General features: G+C 51.4%; 1 protein-coding gene across 2 annotated transcripts in view; it reads right to left on the bottom strand.

Moving 5' to 3' along the window:
- The window catches only part of PDLIM4 (PDZ and LIM domain 4), a 50,363-nt gene that overhangs the window by 349 nt on the left and 31,926 nt on the right, over nt 1-18,088 (bottom strand). For both annotated transcript variants that reach the window (XM_082771814.1, XM_082771815.1), the window contains 4 exons: nt 17,366-17,450; nt 5,295-5,473; nt 3,475-3,632; nt 547-667 (listed from right to left, as the gene is read on the bottom strand). In XM_082771814.1, the coding sequence (XP_082627940.1) occupies nt 547-667; nt 3,475-3,632; nt 5,295-5,473; nt 17,366-17,450 (543 nt within the window). The remainder of the gene's footprint in view (nt 1-546; nt 668-3,474; nt 3,633-5,294; nt 5,474-17,365; nt 17,451-18,088) is intronic.

The raw sequence follows: 18,088 nt of genomic DNA, 5'->3' as shown, positions 1-18,088 counted from the left end.
CACCGGGGGCCTCTCCGACCCCCTGCTCCTTCCCCATCACTTGTCCCCTTGCCATGCCAGGCATCTGCAGAACCCAGCACCACCAAGCCCAGCTCGAGCAGAGCATGAATTACAACAGGGAGAAGCAGAAAAGCACCTCTATTCCCTGAAACATGACCCAGTGTACATCCCCTGAGAGCAATTCCTCAACAAACAAACACAAATAGTTACAGGCCTCTTACACTTGACCCTCGTGGCATTTCTCCCTCAATAAGGCATCAAAGAAATGAGAGTGCCTTCGGTGCCACACACGGCTGCTGAGTTACTGTGACAAGCAGGGCACAAACCTTTCAATGAATCACCCACATTTTGCTGCAGGATTCCTTTAAAATGGGCAAGCCAAGCTGTCTACCTCAACCCTAGCTTCAGACATGGTTAGCAAAACAAACAGACACCCCCAAAAACCAACAAACCGACCACCACCAAGGGATTCAGGGATTCTGCTGTAGCCTCCAACTTGCATTTCTGGTGGGACACGACCCAGCCACGTCCCTGCGTGGCACTTACACGATCCCGTTCCCGCATCTCGTGCACTCGGGGAGCATCTGCATTCCAGACATGGCACCGCCGAGCTTCGGCACCGCAGGCTTGACGTTCCGGGGGTTGCTCAGTCTGTCGAGTTTTTCACCTGCCAAGAGTTTGAGACAGACACAGACTGAAAACTTGTCCTCTGAGAGCTGTTTTTTTTTTTAAATTTTCATTAAGGAGCCAGACGAGTTCTTTAGTTATTTTTCCCAGGAGAACACACACACTGCCTGTCACAACCTGCTTGTAAGGAACTACAGAGTAAAGAGCGAGACCAACTCCCTTTAAAAGTCACACAGCATTCACAGGTGCCCGCAGGACAGCACATGGACCCTCTGCTCATCTTCTGCTCATCCGCACGGTGCATGGATGGCAGCAGAAGCCTTTGCTCCTCTCCCCTTGTACTGCCACAGCACCACCTCAATACCTCTACATTGCCAAAAGGCAACGCAGTCTGCTGGAGATGAGAGAGGAATCTGGCTGCAGTGCTGTTTAGTGAGTCAGGAAAGAAAGACAAATGGCAAAAAGCTCCAAAAAGCTCCAGGAAGAATCGGTTCCAGCCCACAAACATTTGGGCGCACCTGCTGAATCCACCACCGCCAAGGAGACGAAGATGAAAGTCTTCTGGAGAACTAGGGAAATTGAAACAAACGACCAAAACTGCGTGCATTTTTCTTCCTAGAAGGCTCGTTTACTTTAATCTAAAATAGACTAATCTAAAATAAAACCTTCTCATAGAAAATGAGGTTTTCTGGGGCATGAGGTCTCCTTTCACAGAGGTCCAACTACAGGAAAGGAAGGAATGAAGCAAACGGTGACCCTTAAAGGTGTGATTAGACCCTGCTGAGCTCTGTGAGGTTTTGGCATGGGCACAGCTGCTTTGTGGTTGAGGCACCTGCACCTGCTGCAAAATGTTTGGGAATTTGTGCTTGGATGTTGTCCCAAAGTGCCCACTATGGCTCTGCACTTTTTAAGGAGACTTCTCTCTATTTGCAATCAGTGCCTCACCGCAGGTGGATTCCTGATGCTGCCCAGGTTTACACGTCGTGCTCCAAAGGGCACTGCCAGCAGCAGGGCCTGCTCCTCCCATCCGGCACACCACTGTGCACCAGTGCTCCCAGTACCAGGACAGGGCTGGGAATGCTGGAGAAGACAGAGCTTCCAGTAGAAATGCTTCCCATATAAACCAGCCCCTTCTCCGAGGTACCCAGCTGCGCAGCAGGGGAGAGCCTGACTTTAAAAGGACAACACGCAGCAGCCCTGGGCCAAACTGGGTATTTTTGTGACATGCGTAGGCTTAAGGGAAATGGAACAGGGTGGAAGCTGTAAAACAACCCAGCACGAACACTCCCAGTGATTTCAGCTTTGCTGAAGCATCGCAGAGCTTTCTGCCAAGAGAGGTGCTCCTCACTGAGGTGCACCTCGTTGGTAACCCTTACGAAACACCGACAGCGCTGCGAGAACCGAGGCACCGCGGGGCTGCACAGCCCCGGGCCTGCTGGAAAGCCCATCAGAGAGGCTGGCAGAGCACCAGGATGTGACTGCAGCAGATTGCTGCTTTTTTTCCCAAAAAAAGCAACAACCGAGAAGCATAAAAAAAAAAAAGCAAACAAAAACGAACAAATAAATAAAAACCTTAGTAAACCGAACAAACCAGCAAGGCTGCAGTTCTGCTCCGTCTCCCTGCACAAGAATGGGAGGAAGAGGGGGAGCAGCTTTATTGCCTGGGATTATCTCGGCTGCTTCCTATTTGCTCCTTCCTGGTGTGGAGATGCGGGGAGGCAGCACAGCGCCGTGTCCCTGTCCCACGGGGAGCTCCCTGCCAGCCTGCAGCCGTGGTTCTTCCCCCTGGTGCCCCCACGGGCGACCCCAGCCACGCAGGCACCCAGAAAACCCAAACTGGTGGAAACTCCTGATGGTCAGAAGCTACCTGCGGTCGTGCTTCCTGGGAAGCAAGAAGCAATAATCTCCTCGTCAAAACACCGTTCTGCCATTTCATTCACTGAGCCCCCGGAGCACGGCAGCCTGGCTCCCTAACTCTTGCAGCTTCGTAATGAGATTTGCAGTAGTTGTTATTTTCCCATAAAATCTAAGTTCCTGGATTCACATGATTAGAGTCCGAGGCTCTTGGAAGGAAACAAGAAGAAGATTTTAGCCCCAGTGACTGTAAAGAGAAGCCTGAAGGCTTGAACACAAAAGCCTCAGTGGACTTAGGGTTGAAAGGCAAATAAAAAGAGGCAGAAATGTGTCGTTTGGGGATCTTATTCTGAATGGTCAGAGCTGGCGACTACCCAAGTTAATGATATAGACAGGAAGCTGGGACAGAGCTGAGAAGTAAGCCAAAAGCTCCTGATCTCTATTCCTGCACTGCCGAGGACCATCCACGTCCCCGTGTAAATGCCGTTTATTAAAAAGGCACAGGGTTCTCCATCGCTGATCTTACTCAGCCCCTTTACACCACTGCATCCAAACAACCAATTCCAGGAAAGCCACTGCCACGTAGATGCCATTTGCAGATCCACAGACCTTCCCCGTGATGCCCAGCTCAGCCACAACATTTCTCAAACTCCCAGATGCTGCCCCGAGCTTCTGCCCGTGTGCTTGGTTTCCTGATTGGAAAGCTGATGAGATAGCCTAGCTCCAAGTCACGCGCAGCAAAACAGAGCAGCCCAGCCGGTCACTCTGCAAAAATGCCCCATCAGCTCCTGCCAACCGGTCCTTTGAGGCTTGCCAAGCTTCTGGACCTTGGGAAGGGAAAAGGAATGGGGTTAAGCCAGCAGCAGCAACTTGGTGGACGTGGGAGCCATAAAAAGGGGCATAGGAGGAGTGAACAAAGGCGAGAGCCCAGCTGCTGCTGGGGAGGTTTTGGGGCCCCTCCGGTTGATGCCAGCCTCCGGCAGACCTCCTTACCATTCTCCCCAGCCTCCAGCATGCCCTGCAAGTATCGGAAGGATCCTGACTGCTTCGGCTCTGAGACGGGCTTCTCATAGTCCTGAAGCATCTTGTAGACATCCGACTCCACATCAATCCCGTTTCTGTTCCGTGGGAGAGACTTTATGGGGTCGATGCTGTTTGGAAACAAAGGGACACTCAAGTCAGATATAAACAGCAAGCATCAGGTAATCAGGGGTGTACCTGGATTAATCAACTTTCAGGCAGATGCTGTGAAACACCTCTCTATCCCCGTGCCTCTCTGCCTGCAGGCACAGCCGTGCTAGGAGAACAGACGGGGACAAACTTGTTTCCTGCTTGCTCCCCATTGAGCAACGCAGCTGGGGCAGGACCAGCTACCAGATGCCTTCAGGAAAGAGGGCAGCTGCAAGCACTGCGAATCGCTCTGCCACCCGTGAGATGCATTGAAAAAAAAAACGGGATAAAAAAACGTATTTAATTCATTATGCAGGGCCAAGGGAATCCAGCCACCCCCGTACCAGGGCACAGGGAGAGGTTCCTGCTGCCAGCACGGGGGTGACAGCGCGTGGAGAATTACCCACAGCCACCTCTCTGGGTCAGTGTCGCTGTGGCTGACTTGGAGTCAGCACATCCATCTGCCAGAAAACCCGGAGCTTCGATGAGGACAGCAGCCTTCCATGAGAATGGGATGTAAAAACATTCTCGTGATTTCCTCCCAAATAAGTGCTGGCCTTCAGCATCTACACCCAAAGCTGCCTGCACCTGGCGTGACTGGGGTACGCTGCACTAATTGCAGTTTAAGCCATTGTGCCGGCTTCTTCAGTACATCCAACCATGAAAAACATAATTTCAAATTAAAAATACCTTGGGTAGATGTTTAAGCAGAGATGAATTCAAGTGTTTTTATGCTGTGCTGAGGCTGAGGTACAAAAGCCCTGCGACAAAGGGCTCCAGTTCCCTTTCTGAGTGCCAAGCTCATCGAGGTCACTGCAGAACCAATAAAAGCAGCAAGAGCCTTGAAGCCCATCAGAGAGCTGAACCCTTTTTGGTGTCACCTGGCTCCTTTTCTCCACCTGCCTTCCCCTCGTGCCCACCAGACCCCAACCAACCTCTCCTGCAGAAGAGGCCAGGGCAGCGCCCGACTGCACAAACCCAACGGGAACACACTTTTGCCCCAGTTCTGCTCAGACACCGCCAGAGCTAATCTCCTGACTTTGGCTCACACGCAGATAACATCAGATTTTGTTCTTAGCATTTCTGTGCGGTTCTCATCTTTCCAAACTCATTAACTTCCCTGGAGCAGCACAGGGAATAACCTGGCTTGCAGCGTCGGTGAAATATGAATTCGTACAGGCACTCAGCTCCTGAGATGAACACAAACTCTCTTTGCCCTTGCACTTGATACAGACCTTACTTCCCTGCAGAAAGTTTTGCCAGTCCGTGGGAGCATAAATCATCGGCAGCACAAGCCATGTGAAAGCCTCACAGCCCGGCCTGTCTCTGAGTTACCACTACACATACAAACAGCTCTTGGCTATACAAAAGCTTTGTCCTTCCTATGAGCATTATTTACTTTGCAGCCTCCTGGACAGCTGCGCCGAACAGATCGCACATTTATGAGCATCCCAGCTTTCTGGGTTAATTTTCTCTGCGACCAATTCCAGCCGTGCTGACCACCACAAGGGCAAAACCTGCAGATCTTGTCTTGACCGTGTATTTAGAAGAAACAGGACTGTGCTGCTCATGACACCCCCTGGAACTGACCCCGGGCTGGGGTCTGGAGTTAGTACAGAGCACGAGCACTGTGCTTGCCGTACCTTTGGGAAGGAGCGATGTGGAGCCCGCTCATCTGGGCTGGCAAAGCGGAGTCGGCGCTGCTGTTGGCGTAGAGCCGGGTGGGGTTGTTGTACTGCAGGTTCAGCATCTGCTTGCTGTCCACCGGGCTCCCGGCCGTGGTGTGGGGCATCGGCCGCTTGTTCAGCACGGGGCCGTTATCCTGCAAGAGAAGGGGAAGCAGAGAAACCCCTGAGGTTTATCCCTCTCCGTGCAAACACACGGCGAGGCTGCTCTGTGACGTGAGGCTGCAGTAGTCACGTTTGATGTGTGTTGTGGAGGCTAGGGCTGTGCACCAGCAGAAGGAGAACACGCTCTGTAATCAGATCTTGCTGAAGCCGTGCAGCTTTTCCTGGTCTCTAATCACAAACGTGCCTGCTTCTCCGGGGCTGGCCATTGCCAAGTATTCTCCGTTTATCCTCCTGTAAAAGCATATTTGTTATTTCCTCTAAAGAAGGGCCGTGAGTCTGCTCGAGCCTGCTTCTAATTCCCTGTTACTGCACTCCTGCGGTGCTCAGCCCCTTCGAACTGCGGGCAGGGCTCGTGGCACACACCGGCACACCGCAGCAGGGCGAGACCTGGAACTGGGGGCACATCCCTGCATTTCTGCCTTCCTTCAATGACCCCTTACACAGAGACCTGTGATTTCAAAAGGTTTCTTCCCAAAACAAGATCAATTGCAGTGTGATAAGGTCAGGAGTTTAGCTTGGTACTTGTATCTTCATCACCTTTTTAATTCTTAGCTTTTAATTTAATAAATGAGTATTTGCAGGGACAACTATGGGAATCTTTCCGTTGTATTATCTCAAGTCAGGAACTTGCATGCCATTAAAATGCACATTTTTCTAATGATTTTAGCTACATACATTAAACGTGTGCAGTTCAAAAGCTTTATTGCTCAGTCCTGTGCATGCCCACAAAGCATCACCCACCCCGACCCTTCCCACTCAACCCAGTCCGGAGCTGCGAGTGCGGCGATGCGCTGCTGGCAGCACCGAGCTGCACAGCCCACGGGCATCACCGCTGCTATTTCCATCCGCCTGAGTCAGAAACCCGTCTGCACTGATGAAATAGATGCTTACACAGGTGGCTGTAATCTCTGTAATCTGATTTAATCTGTCTCAGGGCAGATCCGCCGGCTGAGAGCGATGCCTGTGGCTGCAGCAGGGCGAAGCTTGTGCAAAGCTGAGCAGAGAAAACATCACCCTGCGAACAAACAGCCAAGTGCATGCTGCGGGCTCTTGTACAAAGCTTGCTTTTGACTAAAATCATCCAATAAACACTAATGGGAAACAAATGTCTATCACTGGTGCATAGGAGAAAATACCGGCGCTTCCAAGCGTAGTAAAAACGAACAGCTAAGAGAAATAAAAACCAGATCCTGCTAGAAAAAGATTCTGGAAGTCCGATCCCTCGGTTCTTCCTCAGGCAAACCCCCATTGATAAAAACACGGCTTAATTAAGAGCTGCAAGACGGGGCCTTTGAATTCCTCATGCCACCAGCTGAAGGGCAGCAGCCTCAGGCAAGCTCCCCCGGGCAGCACACACCCCACACACACCACGCGTGCATGCACGTGGGAAAGCAGCTTCCAACCCAACCACTCCAAATTAGCTATTAAAAAAGGAATTTCGCTGCCAGGAATAATATAATTTTAATTGTTCCCCAATTTCTGTTCTAAAAAGAAATAATAAATACAATTAAAACCAGGCTAGAGGTTTCCAATTCCCAGATTTACATTAGTATTTCAAGGGAAATAAAGAAAATACTTTCAACCGTGACACGGAGAGGAAAAGAAGGATCATAAATGTCTCAGGAACAAAAGCAACGGCACATGCTGCCTGGATGGCAGAGCTATGGACACTTGGGCTTCAAAAAGCCCCGATTGTTAAATCCCTGTGCACCTGGGCCCAAACAAGCGCTTTGTCCATGGGCTCCCCCATGCCAGGCTCCTGCACCAGAGCCCCTGCTCTCCCCCCCAGTACCCTCAGGCCCTTCCTGGTCACCTCTGAGCTTGCTTTAAGCCACAGCAGCTCATAAAGTGTCCTGCACTCATTCCTGCTAAACCCAGCAATTTGTAAATCAGGCGCAAACGCCCCTGTAAAGCTAAAGCTCACTGCTCTGACACTCTCCGCAAGGCACGACAGCCTCTCTCTTGTCCTCCTTCTCGCTCAACATTTTCTCTGTTAAAATCCTTCCTGATGCATGAAAAGCTGTTCCCTGGACCGAGTTCAGTCTCCTTTTTTCCATCTCGCAAGCTGCTTCGGCGTTTTCCCACGAGCCCCGTGCAAGGCTTTACATCATGCACAGCGCTCCCGCACTCGTTCTCGGAAACCTAGAACCAGATGGGTTTCTTTCCAGTTCTCAAATTCAAGATCACAACAGTTTTTGCCCCTTTGGGACCTAATTTGCTTTTCTCTGCTGGCTTTTTTTCCCCTGCTTTTTATGGCCTCTCCTAAATTAAGAGGGTTTGCAAACTCCTTCTAGGAGCTGGCCTGCTCAGTTTCACCGAAAAGAGCTCTTTTAGCCTGCAAAACGGAGACTCCAAATCTGTTTTCTCATGCTTGCCTTGTAGGAGCATCAATTACGAAGTGTAGCTGAACTGACACACAGCATTTGGGACTCCTGGAGCCCAGGCTGAGCATTTCAAGCCTCCAGCTCTTAGCAGAAGCTGACCACGTGTCTGTCCTTCTCCGGACAGCACGGGGTCGTGGGTGCAGAGCACAGCTGGGTTTGAGTGGCTGCGGGTGCCCAGCAGCAGTTCTGGTGACTTCTCCTGGCTGCTAGAGACCCCAAGCCCTTCCCTCTGCTCATCTTCCACCAGGGGAAAGGTGAGCAAAGAGGTGACAGTTCGGAGCAGATGGAGAAGAGCCGGTCTGCAGCAAGAGCCTCGTGGGCACCATGGGCCACCCACTCAGGTGACACCTCTATGAAAATGGGGAAAGAAAAATTTAAGTGCCACGAGTGCCCAGCATTTCTCACCACCACTACACAGTATCAAGAGTGATAAAAGGTTTTTTTTTTTAAGAAAACAACCCGTACTGCCAATCAGCTGAAGCCTACAGGCTGCCTATAAATCTCACAGGGAAAAAAGTTCGTGGGATTTGCGCAAGGAAATCTGGAAGAGAAACAGGCTGCTCTGCCCAGCTGATGGATCGGCTCTGCATCTCTGCTGGAAATAGGAATGCTTCCTCGGCTTCCCTAATGAAAACCTTTTCTCTACATTAATGTACTAATCTGATTTTCTACCATGTGACGGAGTATCCTCTCCAAGGATAGCACAAAGGCACCCGAATGGCTCCTCTCACCCCTGCGTGCTCAGGGCTCGGAAGTGACAAGCAGGGACACTGCAGGAGCTGCCTGGTGGGAGCAGGAGCCGCATGGCTCTGCCTGCACACCCCACAGCTCTGCCTGCACACCCCACCCCTGTCCCGAGGGGCACAGCATCCGTCACCTTGCAGCCACCCCCAGCCACACGGCACGGACCGTCCCCAGGCGCTGAGCTACACACAGCATCCGTCAGCACTGGGGCTGGTGCCTGCAGAGAGACCCTGCTACAATATCTCATTTCCAATCCCAGGAACCATCCAGGAGAGCACTGTAAGAAGCAGGCTGAATATTTCAACAGAAATACAAATATACTCTGGGTCTTTGCTATTTCCAGCCAAAACATTCTCTGGTTAAAGAACAAGATCTGCTTCGCCTGCTCATTAAAGCCGTGCTGCAGACTCCATTGGAGCAGATAATTTGGGATATTTGCTCCCCCGGCTTGCTTTTTAGTCAAATCTGCGATATAAGAGAAGACTCAGAAATTAAATGCTTTTTTCAAGCTAATCACTGCTTGAATAAGCATTCCCATAGCTAGGAGGAGTGTGCAGCCAACCACGAGTTTTGGAAAGGTTTTGAGAACTAGTCTCAGTCTGTCTGTCTTTGGGAGAGTTTATCCTATTCTGTAACCAACTCTTGTAGGGTCAACAAAAAGCATAAATCTGTTCAGATTTTTAAAATATGTCAAGGCAAGCATGCAGCTTCGGCCGCCTGCTTAACAGGAATAGTGCTGGGATCCAAAACTGGGAAGACTTTAAATCAAGGATTTAAAGCTAAGCTCTTCCCCTGGCAGGCAGATCTCCCACGTGCTCGCTGTCTCCGCCACCCTCGGTACCAGCCGCCCTCATTTGTGCTCCTTACAGCGGCGCCGTGCAGCCTGCCAGGAGCTACCTGCCCTCGGCACTCACAGGAGGTACTGCACAAGATTTAATTTCTTAAGTTTTGGGAACCTGTAGTTCTGTCCCGATACACTTTTGTAAAATACATCCAACCTACCTGAAAAAAAAAAGCTGTTTCTTTTCTTTTTCAGACATCCTGCAAAACGCCCCATTTGTCTTTCAGCCTTTGTCATCTACAAGCCTTTAGCTCCAGAAACCAAAGGTTTTAGGACAAAACGTATATAATTTTGGACAAAATAATATATTTTTTTTAAGGACAAAAGACTTTAAAGGACAAAAGATTTCACATCATGATCTGAAGCGTATTAAGTGCATTCACTTCACAGCATTTTCAGTTAGACCCTTGAAAGCCCAGGAGCACAAACAACACGTTTGGGCTCACCTTGCAGCCTGTCAGGCAGACTAAAACTGAAGTCACCGATCTGAGAGGCTCGTCCTGGCTCCTACAGCCTCCACGTAAGCCCACGGCTGATTCAGGGGAGCTCTGAGCCTTCTGCAGGCCTGAGGAGGCTCAGCCAAAAGGCCCCCGGGCGCATTGGGTGTGAGGGTCCATGGGGACAGGACCGATGGTGCTGAGCTCCTGCGGGCGCCCGGCTGCTCTGGGAAAGCGGCTGCGAGATGTTTATTGTGCTAAGCCAAGGGGGGCCAGTCCTGCTCTCGCTATAAACACGCGATGCACCAGACTTAAACAGAGCTGAAGGTCATTAACAGCTTGGCTCGGAGGAGAGCAGCTCTCCGTTTGATGTGCCTCAGATCCCACCCTCCTCCAAGCAGAATGTCAGCAGTCAGCATCGGCAGGATGACTGCTGCCAAAACGCTGGGTTAGCGACAAGAGCCTCGATATTTGCACGCCGCAAAGCACCACTTAGCCACGGGGTCACCTCGAAGAGGTCCCTCTTGTGTGACCACACTCGGTTGCTGGTGTCCCCCCCCCCCCGGGATGGCAGCAGAGCTGAGCGCTCCAGCTCCTCACCAGCAGCTTTGGGCTTCCCTCTTCCTCCTTCTCCTTCCTTCCCTGGTTTTTAGGAAACACAGAGGCGGGTGATGCTACACGAGGTACCCGAGGAAGAAGCTCCTGGTTCATCCGAGAGCAAAAGAAACCCTCTGTGGCTGCAGGGAGCCTCATGGCCAGCCCAGCCCTGCTGTACCAGAGCAGCTTCAGGCAAAAGCTGATCATCCTTGAGCAAAATCCCCTCAGTTTCCCCAGGCTCCAGCCTTTTGTGGGTGAAGTCACCACAAGTCCTCTTTTGTGCCAATCTCACAAGCAGGTAGGTGTGCGGACACGTGCTGGCACACCCCTCAGGGCTGAAATTCAGCCTCTGACCAGAAGACAAATGCAATGCAGCCCTCCCTTCCTCTCCCCTCCCCAGCTTCTCAGCAATAAGCTCAGTGCTTTGCCTCTGAGAGATGGGTTCAAAAGTCCTGGAAATGGAAATCATATTAATTCCCGAGGAGGTACAGGCCGGACAGCGCTGTGTTCGTTTTAATGCACAAAACAGATTTACTTTGTGGCCAGTGTCCACAGGCAGGGAGCGATTCTCCAGCTTGGTCCACGCAGTACAGCTGCTTATCTCCCAGCATGAGTGGATTTAAGAAGCTCAGGACCAAGAGGTGGATGGATAAGGCGGTAAAAACAGTGAGAAGGTGGCAGCTGGGGCCAAGGTTTGGACCTGCGGATAGATCACAGCCCCCCCATGCACAGGACTTGCCACCAGGAGCTTCCCTGGGAAACGGCCCCAAAAGAAGCCTGTGGCAAACACACATCTCAAAAGCTGCCCCTAATCTGCAGGAAAGGTTACATTTTAGCAGCTACACATGTTTTAAGAGTTCCCTGAAAAAGGTCTGCTCTCCTTTCCCTGCGGGCCCTCCAGCTGCCCTGCTGAGGGGCTGGGTTTTATGGAAGGAGCAGGCTCCAGCCTCGCTTTGCAAAGCTCGGTAAGCCCATCCCTGCTATTGAGCTCCGCTTGGGAGATGAACAGATAAGGAAACAGGGCTGGCGCGGCTGTCTGGGGCTGGATGAACAGAGCATGTGAGTTATTTTATGAGACGGACATCACAGATCCTGCCAAGTCCCTGTTTCGGCACAAAGGAGAGCCCCACGCAGCACGTCCTGCTTACTGCAGACATCAGCCGAACACCAAAACCCTTTTTCAGATGAACATAAACCCAAACCCTTAACACCCAGAGGGCGTTTGGGTTAAGGAGACAGCAGGCAGTGTTCGTGTGAAGCGTGACCCCCCTGGCCCCGGCCCCTCTGGGGGCTGCAGTGTCGGCCCCCAGCAGGCGCAGCCCCGGGGCAGGCAGGGGAGAGCGGGGCCCCCACGAGCAGGGTCAGGTCCTGGGGGGAACACAATTTATTGCGAGTGTTTCTGTGCTGTGTTCTGCAGTTTCTGTTAAACCCCTGCAAGCTACGAGAAAAAGCATCACAGGCAAACTTCCACTCCATTTTTTTTTTTAAATTTAATTATTAGAGCATGGAGCAGGGTTGAGGTGAGCCCTGAAATCTCACATCGGTGTGAATTTTCAGCCACAAAACCCTGTTTCCAAGGTGCACACCCTTCCGTACAGCAGCCGTGATTTATTCTAGGGCAGTAATTACACCAACACCCGGACCAGCCCTGCCTGAGAGCAGCACATCAGCACTGAAAGCACCAGGCAGGGAAAAGCTGAACATTTCCTACCAGTGCTCAGCGATGCGTCACCTCTGACAGCATTACGGCAGCCTTGACAGCAGTCATCTGAAATGTATTTGCACGGATGGGGAAGTTTCTGTACCATTTGCAAGTGAGGGCTGGGGATTTCTTAATATCCAGTATTGTTCTGGCGGGAGGAAGACAGTGACCCTTCGCTGAAGGAGTGCTCTCAGGAGAAGCAGCTCTGGGATGTAAAATGAGGCATTATTAAAAAAGAGTGCTTTTGGGGTTAGCTAGGAAAATATTCCAGCTCTATATTTGCACGTTTTGCACTTGTAATGCACACCTCCAACCGAGGAACAAGTCCTCCCCATGAGCAAAGGGGCAGGGAGCCACATGACTGTTTCTGTTGTTGGGTTGAGCTGCCCAGCCCCTCGAGGGGAACATCTCCACCTGGAAACCTAGCAAAGGGCACGGAGCTGCCTGCAGGACAAGGAGCAAGCACTGGGTTCGGTGCCTGCAGGGCTGGCATCACTTAGGGGGCTCCCAGAGGACCCGAGCTGCCACAGCACGGCTTTGTCCACAAAGCTACCTGGCTCCCCTCTGTCTCTTAAAAATCCACAGCGATGGAAAAAAGTTACCCAAGAACGGCAAGAATGATTAAAATGTGTTTCCATTTATCTTGCCTGCCTCAGCTCCGGCAGCATGTTTTTAATATCAGCGGTGCGAGGCTGTGTTTAACAAGCAGACAGAGGAGGGCTTTGTACCAATGTCTCTGCTTTATTAACACTTTTATAAAAAGCAGGCTAACCGGGGAGCGTGTGCTCTGTCGAGTCAGAGGACACAAGATATCCTTGCTGTGTTTTTAGAATACTTTCAGCCAAAGCTCTGCAGATGAAGCCGTTCGGCACAGGCACCACTATGTTTGGAGATGAGAGCAGCTGCAGCACCCACACGGTGAGGACACGGTGCGCTGTGCTGGGGCTCAGGCTGTGCCTAAATGTCTCAGCTCCATCCTGAGACAGCCCCAGCCACCAGGTCTCCCATGGAACCAGAACCAGCATGTATCTTAGCTCTTCATCCAGTGGTACTTCCCACTTTGTCCTATATCAACCCAAGGTGGTATTATTTTAGTGGAGCTCCTATTTACCTTCAATGACAGCAAACTATTTAAGTTACTTGGATAGAAGAAAGCCCCATTTTGAAGTTTAATTCCAATTTTCTTTTCCTTTTATCCCCAAGTTGTTCTTTCCTCTTTCATATATTAGGATCATCGAAGCTCGCTTGCTAAGATGCTGACTTACATGAGAAGTACCTAGAGAATTACATGTAAAAGCTTACAGCTACTACAGCTCGACGCAGTACACCACACTGAGGAAATTCATTTGCTTTCAGGCAATTCAATCTTAGGTCGCAGAACAAAGCCCCCAAGCACACACCAGCCCGTGAGCAGCTCCTCCACCTGGTGAATGAGATCAGCGAGTTTTGGAGGTGGTACAGAACCAGGGCACCCGACTGAAACGCTGCCCGAGGACCTGCAGCACGGGGCTGGCTCCAGCTCAGGGGCTGTCAGGACGGGGCATGTTTCTGCTGTTCGCAGCCCTCAACCAACACGCTGGGAGTTCCCATGTGCCGGGAGCCCAGCGCCGTGCCAGGGCATTATCTCATCCCTTGTTTTCCCTGAAGGACGGGCAGACATTTCACAGCCTGTACAAAGCTCCAGCTCCAAGGGGTTGCAGGCTGGTTTGCCACAAGGGCTTGAGCTCTCCCCACAGCAGGCATCACCCCAGCTGCACAGAAATCCCCCCTCTCCAGGGGGCTTTAACCCCAGACTTACAAAAATAAGGATGGCCCGTGCCAAAAAGCCCTTTGCAAATATGGTTTTGGAAGTTCCCTGCACAGCACCAACACGGTAAGAATTCGAAGCAGTTCTCTAAGCCAATTAATCAAATGAGAAGTAATTCATCCTTATTAAGACAACATAATGAGACCAAAAAGTTAACATAAGAATATTAAAAGACCCTTTTCAAGCTGTTAGCAGTTTTATAGCATCAGCAAAGACTGTGCTGCCACACTGTAGATACAGCTCGGTTCCTGGTAAGCCTCACAGCTTTTTACATAATGGAAAATAAATTAATGAAGAACTTGTAATTGTGTGGAGCCATCTGGAGCCAAGCCCCACCACCGGGGATGCTGGCACATGCCCACAGCTGGCTGTATCCTGGGGGCTGTGCTCATGATCCCTCCGTGCCACAGTTCTGCTTTCCACAGTCAACCACAAAACAAGACAATATAGGGGAAAAGTTATAATTAAAAAATGAAGTGAGGAGCAGAAACAGCGTTCCCATGCTGCCTGCACCACTATCCCACGTTACGGCACGGCTGGCTCTTGCTCCTCACAGCACTGCATTGGGCTGGGACAGCCACAACTCCTGGGCATGGTGCAAGGGAGAACCAAGGCGGACAGAAAGGGAACCAGGAGCACCAAGCCAATGTGCCCAGCCCTCCTGTGACAACCACATTGGTGACATTACACAGACACAGTGGCACCACAGCACCACTCCCACGGGACGCAGCGATAACCGCCTGCTGCAGGGCTGCGGACAGGCGAGAGGAAGGCCAGGCTCCAGCCCTGGCTCCGTCCAAGTGCCCGGATCCGGGAGGACACACACATCCCCTGCTAGCCTTGTATGTGCACTGCCAGCTGAACTCACTGCGATCCCGCTCACCCCAGGCACATGAAGCTACCGGCGAGGAGCGCGGCCACGGCTCTGCCTCGCAGGCCGCGCTGCCGGCCCAGCATGGCCAGAAAGCTGTCACTTCCAGCAGCACGGCTCCGGTCAAGAAAACAAACATCCCACGCTTTTATTAGCACCACATGGCCGTGTTTTGACTGGACGGCTCGCACCGCAGGTGGCCGAGGACGGGGATTTTCAGGAAGCGATCCCATCCCACACACTGGTGCTGTGCTCTCCCTGGCCATGGAGAGGTTCGGCCGCTGCTCCTGATGCTAAAATGGGGCGGCCAGGACTGATTCACAGCTGGGCAGGAGGTCACAGCACATAACAGTGATGCCATATCCACACCATGGGAACTACACGACAAGGGCACGGCTCCCTGGGGAGCACAAGCTACTCCAAATGTCCCTGCACGGCTTGGGTGGCTCACGTTCATGCAGGACAAACACACAGCCCCGGTTAGGACGCAGTGAATGTCACCAAATTCATCATTTTCTTTACATGCTCTAGCTATTAAAGAAAGCCTTGTGCTGTACAAAAAATACTTTGGTTATCAGTTAAGTGTTAGTTCACTGAGATGATTCACATTTCTGCTAAATGCGAGCAAGCAGCACTCCCAGTTTCCAAGTTCTTCCATTCCAATGGCAATTACTCCCTGCAGTCATGGCATTAATCAAAGTTTTAATAAGGAGGATTGATTACATTCCTGGTCGGAGTAGGGGTTTTCCACAAAGCTCAGCTGACAAACCACAACAGAATTGAAGACAAAGAGCACAAGAGCTTATCAGCCGGTTCACACCTTCCACAATAATAAACCTAAAACAATAAACTACAGTGAGATTATGGGATACATGCTTTCCTAGAAATCACATGAATTTAGTCACTCTGCCTACATTCACATGTCTCAGGGCAGGGGAACTCCAGCCAGAAGTCAAAAAACTTTGAGACTTTCAAGACATCTTTTCCCAGGACAATAAACCTTTGCAAAGACAACCCCAGATCTATTCGTGCAATTTGAGGGCAGAATTCCAGCAGGATTTCCCCCCCGCCTCCCCATGTTTCAAAGCAGAGCACTTTTTTCCAGATGCAAGGAAGCACACCTCAGAGTTGCACGTTCGGAGCCAAGCTGTTACTTTACAATGAGCCTTTTCTTTCCTGCTACCTAACAAACGAGGTCGCTGCAGGGACTGAACTGGCGCCACGGGTCCTGGGGAGCTCGATCCATGACCACCAGCTCTGCTCCAGGGACAGCTCCTGCCAGGGGCTGTGCTCCTGGGGCTTGCCATCACCCTTAGCATCAGGCAAGGCCGAGGATGTCTGCAAAAACCCAGGGCTGAGGACAGCTAGTGGCCAGGAACCCAGGAGGACATTGAGCGAGGAGATATAGGAACAGGTCTGCTGCCCACCCGGCTGCAGCTGTAGGAAGGAGCAAGAACAGGAACGTGCTCACTGTACCTGCTCGCTCCTGCTCCCACACCTCTTCTGGGGCCTTGCCACAAAGCTGCCTGGTTAGCCACTGACTACTCCACATTTAGACATTTCCAGTGTAGGTCTGGATTCAGGGAAACACATCACTGCCCCCTTCATTATGCTTTATGCAGTTGACTAATTTTTTTAAAAAGATCCACATGTAACATATATTAATAGTAAGAATCAAATCTAATCTGCATTAAACCTCAGAAATGTTGTATCTGGCAGTGGAACTGCTGCACATTTGTTCCTTATTTAACATTACTCATAAGGTTTGGGGCACATCAAAGTCTATTAAAAAACCCTGTCAAAAAAAAAAAAAAGATTGCCATAATTGATTAATGAAACCACCGCAGCCAGAACTTGATGCCAAGGCTAGAGATCACCCAGCAGGGCAGAGGGACGAGCAGTGTTCCCGCTGTGGCACCGGGGCAGGCTGGCAGACACGGCCATCCCAGGGGTCATCACGTTGTGGCACGAGCAAATGCCCTCCCCCTGTCTGCTGACTGTTTTCACTACATGGGAATGCAAAACATTCACGGATCCCATGGATGTGTCACAGGGCTGCGATGGCCAACGCATTCAGGGGTGTGAATGCACCGAGGAGCTCTTGGTGGTGCTTGGAGAGCCCGGCCCCGTCCTCCCAGCGGCCGAGCTCATCGTTTGGTCATTTCCCTGCTGTCAATGCATTTTCTCACTCCTCCTTGAAGGGAACAAAGCGAACGCCACCCCTCAGAGCATCACCCTGGCTGCTTCTTTGTTCATCCTGGAGTGAACTGAGGGATGGCTGGGGGGCCTCGGGACCCTGAGATGCTCGGGAAGCCCAGCTCCAGGAGTCAGCCACACAGCCAAGCCAACACCATTTGCTCATGGGGGCTTTGTGAGCACTGAAAAAAGCTCTTATGGAATAGCCTCTAACACAAATGACTTTCATGGAGAGGGAAACCACGAGCAATATTTGAAAACTCAGCACCAGCTCCTGCCCCGTACCTGCGGCTCGGGCTCGATGTTGATCCGGTAAGCTTGCGCCTTCCCATCTTCCAGCACGGGGGGCGACCAGGTCTTCCCTTCAGCTCTGAAATAGGACATAAAGCAAACTCAGCTTAAAATTAAATAAATTAAAATATCCAAGAACATATATATACACGCAGCCTGGCAGAAACTACACGCTAGAACACAGCAGGAGCAATACAAATGCCTTCCAGCGAGAAGGCTGTGTGACCCTGTAGGAATACTCTGGACCCTTCCTACCCAGGTGCTGCAGACAGGAGGCCCTAAAACCCAATTTCTGTTCACAAAAGCACCTTCAGTCCTGCCAGGCCAGGGCGCTGTCACTGCCCAGAGGCTTCCCAGGAGCTTTCCCTGATCTCTTTCCCAACCAGGAGCCTCGGGCACAGCTCCCCCAGGCCGCCCCAGCCAGCTGCTCCTGTTCTGCACTGCTTCTCACCCTCACTGGGGATGAATGGTGAGATCAGACGCACAACACACAGAGCAGGTTGCTGTGTTTAACCTCACAGCCTGCATGCACCACTTAATGCAAAGAGCAGCTCTAGTTCCCATAGCCTGGGATCACCCGCTGCAGCCAAGCATCCCTCCTTGGACTCTGGCCCCAGCTGCACACCGGGTTCAGTTTTGGTTTAATTATCTGCAGAGTCCAAGTGTGAAGAACAAGGAGCAGTTTTAATCCCGGAATCTTTGATGCAAAGTTTTACC

This window comes from Aythya marila, assembly GCF_965140915.1.
Source record: "Aythya marila genome assembly, chromosome: 14".
In the NCBI taxonomy this organism is placed as follows: domain Eukaryota; kingdom Metazoa; phylum Chordata; class Aves; order Anseriformes; family Anatidae; genus Aythya; species Aythya marila.
This window is presented reverse-complemented; position numbering and strand designations above follow the sequence as displayed.